At 37.0% G+C, this 12680-nt stretch overlaps 1 protein-coding gene across 1 annotated transcript; it reads right to left on the bottom strand.

The window, feature by feature from the left end:
• Positions 1 to 4838: 4838 nt before the first annotated feature.
• LOC145982485 (protein CFDP2-like) lies at positions 4839 to 5201 on the bottom strand. Its single transcript, XM_083115943.1, has one exon. It carries the CDS (start codon positions 5199 to 5201, stop codon positions 4839 to 4841), a length of 363 nt encoding a protein of 120 aa, XP_082972069.1.
• Positions 5202 to 12680: the final 7479 nt, after the last annotated feature.

The following is a 12680-nucleotide window of genomic DNA, read 5'->3' as shown; positions in this document are numbered from 1 at the left end:
CTTCCGATTTGCCTGAGCCATTATTGCATACGTGATAGAACTGAACGTCGGGCTGTGTTCGTTGCTTCCCGCTAACTCTAACGGTTACAACAGTCTGGAAGTCAGAGACATCTGGTGAAACAAAGAAGAAAGTAATTTGACGAAGTATCTCGTCATACACAACAGATATCAGCAGTAAGAACATGAGAACGTAGTATCCCGTCATGCCCATTATAAATCAGTAGAGCCAGAACGGAGTATTACGTCATACCCAGTTAAGAGGTTAACTATTATTTAAAATTAGTTTTGAAATTTTAAATCAGAAATGTAACACAGAGTAAAGGCAAACATAAAATGATGAAAATGATCACTTTGTCTCGTGTGTATGGGGCAATATGATCACCTGTTCCTTAGGTATGTTTCAACAATGTAAATTCCTTGTCAAAAAGTAGAATACTGAAATGTCACTTATGAAATGAAAAACATAAACAGCTGTAGCACTTGATACATTTAACTTTTTTGGACTTGCCATGAATTTTCATGTATTACTTACAGAGATAACAAATTAAGTCAGTTTTATCATCCACTCCAGCACATTGTTCATGAGCCCATTTGTTGCATTTCTGACACATAATGCAACCTTTGCCATAAACAGAACATGTCACTGCAGTAAATACACTCTGAATTATCATTACCACTATCAGAACTGTCACTTCTTATGGGGATCATAATACTCCAACTGCTGTTACCACAGAAAATACAGGGCCTTCCCTATGGCGTAGTGGTAGCGTCGTCACCTTGTAATCACGGGGTACCGGGTTCGATACCTGGTGAAGGCACATAGTGGTTCGGATCCCACTTTCAACTCTAGGTCCAGTCCTGATTAGCCGTACTGTGCATAAAGTGGACTTAAAACACCAAATCAATCAATCACAGAAAATATAATGCTGTGACAAAATGACAGAGTATATGCAAGTAGCTCTATTATATGCTTTAAACACCTAAATATTTGTGATTATTTTCAGAGTTACTATACTCTACTTACAATATTAATATACGTTCACACCCCTTGCATCGAGAGGTCTTGATGTTTTCCCATAAATTTTAAGCAAATGATTGTGAATGAAATTACTTTCACCAATTGTCTTCGCCTCAACAGAAGAGGTATTCAAATGATAGTATCACTAACTGAGCAGATATTATGAATTATTGTTTTGCCCCAGGGGATCATTTTCCCCTTTTCCCCCTGAGTGTGATGGTGATTAAATGCCCTATGTAAAGTTGGGCTTCACATATTCTCCATATTTTTTGAGGACCAAGTGGCAACTGCTCAACTATGCTTCTCAACCTATTAATTTTCTAAAAAATTTTAGAGGATGTGACGAAGTGATAGAACTTCCAAGTAGTTGCTCCACTCATATTAAATTATCATCTATCATCCTTTTCTGTGGGGATTCGAGAAGGCACAAATATGATGATCACATCTATGGTGACTGTTCATTTGTCTATTTGAGAAATACACTAGCAAATTAACCATGTCCTTCATTCTGCTGTTCCAATCAGTTGTGTGCATGTATGTGTGAAAGTCTATGCTATACTTTTATACTGTACTGTATTTTTAACAGGCACACATTTACAGTATTCAGAAGCAAATATTGCTTCAGTTTTTGGTACTATTTGTAACAAATTTTACTTGATCTAACTATTACATTTTGTACAATGGATAAATGTTTAGGTGAAAAATTATGTTCACAAATTTCTGTAAAATTAACATAAGTGCTTATTGAAATGAACTATTGTGGAGACATGCATATGTATCATTATTTTTTTTATATTTAAAGTAAATTTATTAGAATTTTATTCATGTCACAAATGTTATGCGACAATTTTTGTATATGTTAAATAATTGTCACAAGAAGTTTTAGTCTTGTAATTCTTTATGTGGACAAAAGAACAAATTTATCCTGGTACAAAATTTTCCAATATGTAAAATCAACTGAATTAAGTATATTTTATTCTGTCAAGAATCAACCTTCATTCCAAGTGGAAGTCATAATTGGTTTGTGGAAAGATATTTGTGATATATTGATATATTGTGCTCATTTGATGTAGGTCCTCCCTGGTCTTCTTCTTCTTCTTCTATGGTGCTCTGGTTTGTATTCGGTCCATGGCCTCCCCAATCTTCCTCTTCCATCCCATCATATCCAAGGCTTCTCTCTTCCAATTCCTAGTTCTAAGCAGTTGTACTGCATCTGCTCCAACCGCTTCTTCCCATATATTTCTGCATCTTCCCACTGATCTTTTCCCTCCAAAACTTCCTTACATCACCTTCTTGGGGATTCGGCCATCATCCATCCTGATTACGTGTCCTGCCCACTGTAACCTTTTAGCTCTTATATAAGCTGAGATGGGTACATCTTTGGAAAGTTCAAGTAATTCCTAATTGTTTCTTATTCTCCAGATATCTTGCACTTTTATTGGCCAAAATATTTTCCTCAGTATTTTCCATTCAAACATGTCCACCATTTCAGCTGCGCTTTGATGAAATGTCCATGTTTCACTCCCATATATAATTAATTATGCTTTGAATTAGGGTTTTATACAACGTAACTTTGGCTCTATGGTTTACTCCATGATATTTCATCAATGGCTCTTTTTAATCCATTTCTTACTTTTATCATCTCATCATTTTTGTCTGTGATGAATACTCCTAGATAAGGAAAACTTGATACCACTTCCAATTCATGTTCCCCAATTTTTATATGTTTTTCTTTTGACTTATTGCTTTCTTTGTTTGGACTAATATTTTTGTTTTATTTGTGTTAATTTGTAATCCTTCCCTTTCTCATCTAGTGTTTCCACTACTTCTTTAATTGACCTTATTTTCTTCCTATGATATTGATATCATCTGCTTACCCAACTATTTGGGTCGACTTACATTCGCTGCAAAATGATTTCGGACCTCATAACAAAAGCCAAAAAAATTCAGAAATATCATGTGAAAAGCTATTTTTTCAGTATCCGCAAAAAAATTTCATTCCATGTCCAATATTTAGGCTTTGTTTCCATGGAAATCTTTGTAACAATGGAAAGTTGAATCTCATTTTTAGCCATTGTTGTTGTTTCCATGGAGATGATTTGAAATATACAATTACCTAATTTCAAACGCTCATATCTCCGTTGCTAATTAACATAGAGAAATGATTTTATGCGCAATGGATTCAGCTCGATGTCTTCTATCGGATTCCGTAGAAAATATTACTTCCGAAGTCTTAGTGATTCCATGCCCAAGCACATCCAAATGGTTCTCAAAAGTAAAGGCAACATGACTCCGTATGCATTTTGCGGTATCTAATAGCTTAATAATAGCTTTCACATGAATATTCTGTATTTTTTGTGCTTTTGTTATGAAGTCTGAAGTCATTTTCCTTTTGGTGTATATTCTAATGTTCTTCTGGTATCTCATCATTAGTTTCCATATCACATATGGTAGAGACAGGTTGAACAGGAGTGGTGCCAAGCCATCTCCTTGTTTGAGAACTTGTTTAACTGAAAAGTTCTCTCCCATATTTGCTTGTGCTTTAGTGTTCTGCATCGTCATTTCTACCAATCGAATTAATTCTGTTTGTATTCTGAATGTACTCAATATGTTTCCAATTTTAGTTATATCAATGGATTCATAGGCTTGTTTAAAATCGACACACACTTGTGTTATTTCTATGTTCCCTTCCCAACACTTCTCCAGTATCTGTCTGACTGTGTGTATTGTAGACCTGCCTTTTCTGAAGCCAGCTTGGTACTCTCCTAATGCTTCTTCTGCATATGGTTGTAGTCTTTCCCTAACTATGCTTGTCAGTATCTTGTATTCTACACACAGCAATGATATTCCCCTGAAATTTTCACACATTTGTTTATCACCTTTCTTGAATATGGGGCAAACTATACTCTCTTTCCAGTCATCTGACATATGTTTTAGGCTCCAGACCTTGCACAGAAGTAAGTGTAGGGATTCTAACAGCTTCTTCCCTCCATATTTCCATATTTCTGCTGGTATCCTGTCTTTCCCTGGTGCTTTGTTGTTTTTTAGATTCCGAATAGCTTTTTGAATTTCTGCTATTGTGGGTGGCTCTTCTGGTTCTTCCGACTCTTCTTCCCTCCTTGGTCTCATTTTTGATCCTCATTTTGGGTTTCTGTGTTGTTCAGTAACTGTTCAAAATATTCAACCCATCTATTTAATATTTGCCTTTCATTCCCCAGTAGTTTTCCCTCTTTATCTTTCCAGATGTTTGTTCTTGGTTTAAATCCTTCCCTTATATTCTTTATTTCCCTTTATGACATGTATATTTCTTTGTTTAAAGTCTTGATTCATTTTATTTATTTTCTCTGTTACATGTTTTCTTTTCTTCCTATGACATATGTTATACACTCTTTTTTGTAGCTCTTCCAGTTTTTGTTTCTTTGCTCTTGTTGGTCTATCTAGATATACTGTATCTCTTTCTTGGATTGCTCTTTTGCATTCTTCATCAAACCATTCCTTCCCTTTGTTGTACTGCATTGGTCCTAACACTACCTTTGCTGTTTCCTCAATATTTGATTTTATCTTATTCCATATTTCTTCCACTTCTGCTTCTTCTGTTACTTGCTTGTTGGTTGTGCCTACTTGTTCTAGTTTGTGCGCTAATTCTTTCTTCAACTTCTCACTATGTATCTTTCTGCCCGTTTCTTAATATCGTACATCTAATTCGTTTCTGTTTTGTTTCTTTGTGATTGTCCTCTGAAGACTACTTTGACTAGGTAATGGTCTGTTCCGCAACTGGCTCCTCGGTATGATCATACATTTATAATTCTTGTTGCTCTCCTTATTGGACTATTTGATTGTTGGTTCTTCTATCAGGTGATCTCCATGTATATTTATGGATTTGTTTTCTGGGGAACATTGTGGATGCTATTATCATAATTTTACTAATTGCCAGGTCAATGAGTCTATGAACATTATCATTCGAATATCCATGTAAGCTGTGTCTTCCAATTGTTTCTTTATAGATTTCTTGTTTACCTATCTGTGCATTCAGGTCCCCCATTATTGTCTTCGCATCACTGGATGGCACACTGTCTATTGTCTTTTCTAGTTTATCATAGAAGTCATCTTTTATTAATTGTTCTTTTTCTTCTGTAGGTGCATAGACATTTATGATGGTTACGTTAAAGAATTTAGTTCTCATTCTTATTTTACATTTTCTCTCATCTATAGGCTTAAAACACTTATGTTCTCTTTCATTCTTCTCTCTACTATGAAGGCCATCCCTGCTTCTCTATTTCCTTTCTTTTTGCCACTACTGTATATAACATGTCTCTTTGTTTCCCATATATCATTCCAAGGGTCCCGGGTTCGAATCCTGGTCAGGCTTGGTTGTTTGTGAATGTCCATTCATCAATTTCATCATTTCATCACTCATCCCCATCTTCGCAAATTAGCCAAGAGGCACAAAACGCGAAGTAAAATAAACTAAATCAATCAATCAATCAACCATATATCATTATCTGTCCACCTTGTTTCCTGTAGAGCAGCTATCTGTATGTTATATTTAATCAGTTGGTACGTGACTATTTTCAGGGCCCCTGGTTTGACAAGTGTTCTGATGTTCCATGTACCCATCTCAATGTGCATATCATTTTACCTTGGTCGTCTTAGTTTATGTCCATCCTTCTGAGGCTCTGATTGTGGTTTTGTTACTGTTGGAATTTTTCAGGGCTGAGTAGTCGGCACATCACCAAACCCCCAACCTGGATGACCAGGATTTTCTTTCAGGGTTTACTCCCTTAGCCTTTGAAGTTCCCCTTCTCCACAAGGCAGTGGTTTCCCTCATCTCCCAAGAGGGTGGGTTGCCTCATCTCCCAAGAGGGTGGGTTTCCTCTTCCGCAATCTCTGCTGTTCCAAAATGTCTCCTTCTTTACCACAGATGCTGTTAAGGTCTTCACCATATCTCTGGTAAGGGGCCCTTACAAGGTGCTACCATTCGGAGCGAGACGGACCAAGGTTTTTTAAAGAGGTATTACTCCTCTAGGTTCTTCCGTCTCCTCAGCCATTGAGATGACCATCCAATGACCAGCATGTAAGCCCCACCACCAACTACAAGGTCCTGCAACCCCTAGGTGGGGAGGTCTTCCCTGATGGCATAGTGATAACAGCGTTGCCTTCTGACCTTGGGGACTACCTGGTGAAGGCACATAGTGGTGCAGATCCCACTTTAAACCTTAGGTCTATTCCTCGTTATCATTCATGTGCATAAAAGTGGACTTGAAAACAAACTAACTCAAATGATGAGTAGCAGAAAGGTACATAATTATTGAAATGTATCATGTAAGATCTTTGCAATTTGGTACTTAGCTATATTCTGCAGTTTTTACATATTTTCATCAGAAATATATATATATATATTTTTTAAGTACATGTGATTTTTTCTGGTGCATAAGGTTCCAGTGTTTGTTGGAAAAAGTAGAATTTAGGAACTTATTTGGTGCAGGATTTGATGTGCAAGGAATTACATGGCAAATGCTCCACCACTCAATATGATTGTTTTGTGAGAAACTTATTGTAGTTCGATGAATTTTGTGGACAAACTTGTTTAAAGTTGAATATTAAAATTATTAATTACTTTTATGTTGAGAAATAAAACATTGCTCTCTTCTAAATTAATCTGTTCATTAACCCATTAATGCATAAAGTTTACAAACTCCTTTCATGAAATTTTTTTCATGGTTTTGGTATCAGTACAATTCAAATAAGACACTATATAAGATACATTTTTATTTTTACAATGTATGTAAGAGATATAGTGCGTACGATAAATCGGACACTGTGCGCTACGATCACTTCCTTGTGTCCATTAAATCAGACACTGTGCACAATGACCACTTTCATGTTTTGTCTATAAATAGCTGTCCCAAGGAAAAAGTATTGCTGTGGAAAATATGTAACCAAAAGAAAATGAAACCCTTAAGATCAGTCATGTGCAGTGGCGGATATTGGGTTCAAAAATGTGGGGGGAGGGTGGCAAAGTGCCAATGCCAAATGTAGGGGGGAAATGACAGTATATTTCCCTTTGTAGATAAGGTCTATCATAGTGCGGGTGCAAAAGTGACTGGATGGCAACTGCCCCCTTCTAATCGCCGCCTCTGGTGATGTGTATGTTTACATACATACATAAATACATACACATATTCCGAAGAAACAATACAAAAGGAAACATTTGGAATAGAATTCAACTAATATACACAAAATTATTATTATTACAGTACAGAACACAGGCGTCCTATATCAGTTTGTATCTGTGAACAACTGGAAATCTATCATGTAACCACTAATAGAGCTTTTTTGCCCAGTTCTTGAACCCAAAACGGATCAGCTTTCCTCTAATGAACTGTTTTGCGTAGTGCCTCCCGTAGTAAGGAATCATACTCTTGTCGATGGAAAGTATTTCGTCCACACCCCCATGCTGTTTGAAAGACGAGGAAAGTTTCTCCAAATATGGCCGTATCCTGTACAGACTATCAGACTCATCTATTTGTATATTGTCATTCAAATGAATATTATGCAGACCGCAAAGAATGCTTTCAGAAAGTATCGAAGTAGTATCTTTTTCTTTTGACCAAAACATACGTTTGTTTGAATATTTTGCATAACCTGACAACAAGAGACCACCAAGAACAACAAGAAGTTCTTCTTTCGTCAAATCAAGATTTCTTTGCGAAGCATACAATTTGGATTCATTTGGTATAACATTTAGTATGTCCTCATCAAAAAATAAATTATAAAAGTCTAATTGCGATTCACAGTTTCGTGCTTCTTCAGATGGTTCAATACGGCAGCACTCAGTTTGTAATTAGAATGAAGGTAGACTTTTCTTCCACAAGGGTCTTGATTTTGTCTGAAGACGTATTCTTTTTTTTGAAGCACCAGTTTCATGTGTAGTGGTAGATGTAGACTCTACATTACTGGATGAACCTTCACAATCAACACAACTTCGTATCTTAGTTTGCACCTCACAAACGCTCATTAGCGTATTTTGCCAAAAATTGTTTAGATTGGCCGCATGCTCATCATCAGATTTATCACTGTCTTCGTCTGTATCCTGGCCATCCACTGGTGGTGTAACATAAATGAGTTGTTTCTCCTCCTCCTCCACATCTTCATTCTCCAAAGTAGTCAAAATTTTATCACACACACGCACGCACACACACATATGCACACATACACACACTAATGCATAAACATGCACACATTCACACACTAATGCATAAACACGCACACATTCACACACTAATGCATAAACACTCACACATTCACACACTATTGTATAAAGACGCACACATACACGCATATATGCATACACACGCACACATTACATACGCTAATGCACACGCACATAGGCACACACACATACATACGCTAATGCACACACACATAGGCACGCACACATACAAACATATATGCACACATACATACACATATATACATTACAATATCTAAACATCAAAGGTATCGAAAATTTTACAGGAAATGGAAAATCTGCATAAAGTGCTCAATGTGCATAGTGTCCGATATATCGGACACTATATTTTCTCTCGCAATAGCAGCTCAGGGATGAAACTAATGCACAAATTATTGTTACATATTTCATTAGTAATGTTTCTTACGCATATTTGTCAAAACACATCTCGGATAAATGTCAACTACTATATATGAATTGAAATTAGCTTTCCCGTTACGCAGAAACGCAGTACAGCTCTCTCTCCATGTTTCACTCCCTTACAATTTGGCGGGAAATTTACAATGTTGGCAAGCCTGTAGGGTGACATATGCATCACAGAGGTATCAAAGAACTAGATTTGATAAATATAACCAATTAAAGTAAAACAGTGTTAAAGAAAATGCAAATATGTCAACGTCCGATTAATCGGACACCATGCATTAATGGGTTAATTCACGAACAAAGAGATAAACCCATATGAAAATGTCACTAAATGTGATACTGTCTTGCTGAATTTTTTTTCTCCAAATGGCAATCAAGAACTTGTGAAGCATCATTTGACTGTTATCATAAATTGCAAGTTTTTTTTTTTTCAATTTTCCTAGAAATCTGTATTATGTCCAGAATGTAAATGCTCAGTTGTATGGCAAAATCTGAAATGTTCGCGTGAGAGAGAAATCATCACATAGTGTAACGTACATGCCAAGCACCAAACCTGGATTGTGATTGCTGCACATTGCACTGCAGTTTATTTTCATTCACCTTCCCTCTTGCAAGCAGCACAACACAATCCACTAGCAGATAACACTGATGACAGAGAATATGAAACAAAAGAGTTATCGTGTTGGGGGAGGTAGGTATGTGGACAATTCTGCCATGCAGGAAAACTCATTTCTTGAACTGGTTCACATCCCATTCCACACCGATTAAAACCAAACTAAATGTGCTGTGTTTAATTAAACAAAGACTGAAACTATAACCTGAACCTAAACATTTCAGTACTCCCAAAACTGAATCTTCCTCTCAAACTTTCAGTTCAGTGAACTGTTAATAGTGGCCCACCAGTAAACAGTTTGTGGTACTAAAACTGAAATTTTGTAGAATCAATTCTAGTGCAAATTAAAATTGATCCAAAACTCCGTGCTCACTTATGTGAGACAGAAACTTGACTCTGTAGTTTTTGTTCAGGTTCAGGAAGACTGAAAGTTATTTTTTATTTCAGTTCAGTTTAAGCCATAATCCCTGCCTCATGGTTCCTTTTTCAACACAATCAGTGCATGGAGCACATGCATCGTGGACTGACACTTAATTAATCTTACAAATTAGAAGTGATAAAGTTCATGATGTGAGATCGAACCCTGGTGAGATCACTATTATTATTTTTTTAAGGTAAAGAGTGTCATGTGACAAGTTTCAAAATTAGACTTCATTGTTTCGGCTGAATTTGTCAATCCCAAATAATACATAACAAAATTTTGAAAGCTGTAAAACTTTCAATTCAATAGCAAACCTTCAGATGTCATAAAGTAATGCCCAAGAGAAACCTATATTTATGAGCTTTTAGGAAAATATACACAAAAAATAACAAAATTATAAATTTATTTTAAAAAATATTTTATTTTCAAAGTGACATGATTCTGGCAAAGTGATTTTTTAACCTTCATAAAATTTCGAAAATTGTCTGTTTGTCACACTTCAGAATATTCGGGAAATTTCTCCTCTGCCATGGTGTGGACTTAATCTCAGAATAAAATGTTGAACTGGTTTCTGAAGTGGTGCAAACCAGAGTGCTTTAGCATGTGGAGCTCTGAGTTTTGGTTCGTCTGGACGAGAGTAGAAATTGCCAGTGACAATTCAAGTTCAATTCTCCCTTGAAATAAGTTAGTCAATATGAATTTGAACTTTGAAGACATGATGCCCCAATATTTCCTATCTACATTATGTGTGAAGAGGTTAACCAAGACTGGTCACACATAAATATACACAATCCTAAAGACGAAATTTTTATCTCGATTTTATATTTAGCCTTATCAACAAATAATCTAAGTTCTAATACCTTAGAAAAAGCGTATACTGATTTTGACAAGTCAGACCTCTGTCGGGCCATCATTCATCCTCATTGTTACAATTGGTCCTGTCTGGAAGAAAAGCTATGTGCAATTAAAAAATACCGATAAATTATGCCACCCACACAAGGCACTATTTTCGCATTATTGCTCCTCCTACAACCTGCTAACATATTGTGCCAATAAAGATCCAGCTTTGTTTCCTCGCATGCAGACATCAGTAACTAACTCACCACGTTAAGATTATGATCACTCAAGTCAAGATTAGCATATCTGCATAAAGTGCATTTCAGAAAACATCTTAAATCTCGTGTATTGTAATGATTGAATCACTACACGATCCTTTTTTTTATTGGTGTTTGTGTATGTTCAATGTTATTTTTTTTAGTGACAGCTATACTTCTTTTTTATGCAGTTTCCAATGTAACCTGCTGTAGGGCTGGCCTACGTGATGGTGAAAGACAGCTTGCAGAAGGTGGTTGGTTAGTTTCAAAATCTTGTACCTTCAAACCTTCCTGTTTACTGGTCTGTTTTTGAATCGCCTATATAAAGGGAAGATACTGGAAAGTGGGGTTGTCATTCTTATGTTTTGGGCAAGAAGGGAGTCCTTGGAAGATTCCCTCGATGCCGGTAGAGTGGCTGTGGCTAGTCCTATGGCTATTGGCCACGGGTGTACCATTTATTTCATGGAAATGCATAGATAAGTCCGCACAATTTTTATTCGTTTTGCGACAAGCCAACACTTAGTTTTTGGTTGACAGTCTTACATTTTTTGGGGAGAGAGGGGAGATCTTGGAAGGTTCTCTTGGTGCCGGCAGAGTGACTGTGGCTAGTCTCAAGGACTAGAGGTCACGGATCAACCATTTTTGCATGGAAATGTCATTTGGTGTCAAGCCAATGCTTAGTTTTTGGTAGACATTGTAATTGTTCATAGAGAAATGGCATATCCAAGTGGATTAAGTGATGCGTTTATTTACAAGTCTATCCATTTGTGAAAAGGCTTGTTGTGCGAAATTATTAGCATAAAATTGTAGATTCAACACTGTTAAGGTGTCCGGTTTTTACTTAATCTGGGATTAAAGGGACAGTGAGGGGGTGGAAAAAGAATCACCATAGCTTTGTTTCATTTAATTTCAAGAATTGCGCATAATTAGTTGTAATTTCCATCAAGTTTAGTCTCTTTTTTGCGTGGCAATTTATAGAACAACCAAGAAGGGAGGGAATTAGAGAACCATGTCATGTATACATATACAAGTGTCAAGCTTGGTACATATTGAAATAGTACTGATGGTCTAGGCCAACGTATATATATATATATATATATATATATATATATATATATATATATAATGGATAAAAGCAAGGAGGGCCAAAAGGGCTTTTATCCATTATTATCCACTTTTGGTATGAATCCTTTTGCGTATAACTCCTATCAACTGAACCACCTGCGATCTCTTATTGTTTCCTACACCAAAGCTACATCCCATGCACGCTTCCTGCACTCATGTTTGATATTAGGCCTAACACCCAAAAGCCTCACACCCAAACTGCCGTTTTCTGCCATGCCCCCAAGCATAAAACCCACGATTTTCCCACTAGCAAGAAATTTCGCTATTGAACTCACCGACGCCATGTACCGGTCCCAGATAATCACGCCCGAGAACTGTCCATTTATATTCAATCCCTTACCAAAATCCTGTTGCTGACCCCAGGTAACCACCATCACAAAATGGACTCCTTCTGGTACACCGCCCATTCCATTGCCAGTGACCTTAACACTAAACACCTCCAAAAACTCTCCAATCTCTGCCATCAAGCTTTTCAGACTGGCTGCACCCTCCCCCTTCCACTGCTGCCCAATTTCAGTCCCACACCAACATGCCCGCTATTACCCGACCCTCCTTTACCATTGCCCACCCCTCCCACACCACCACAGACCCCCCTCCCTAAAAACGAAAACTGCACCCCCACACATCGCACCTTGGGAAACAACCAGTCCACGGACAAACCCAGCCTACCAGATCTATGACCACCAATGACCCTAACCCACTCAAAAACAACCAGACTGTACTCAATTTATCCAGCCATAGACTGAGCACTGATG

Source organism: Lepisma saccharinum, unplaced genomic scaffold (genome assembly GCF_977018435.1).
Source record: "Lepisma saccharinum unplaced genomic scaffold, izLepSacc3.1 HAP1_SCAFFOLD_188, whole genome shotgun sequence".
NCBI lineage: Eukaryota > Metazoa > Arthropoda > Insecta > Zygentoma > Lepismatidae > Lepisma > Lepisma saccharinum.
This window is presented reverse-complemented; position numbering and strand designations above follow the sequence as displayed.

What these genes read in the sequence shown, in the direction of transcription:
- LOC145982485 (XM_083115943.1), bottom strand. Translation starts at nt 5,201, where the DNA reads ATGAGAACTAAATTCTTTAACGTAACCATCATAAATGTCTATGCACCT.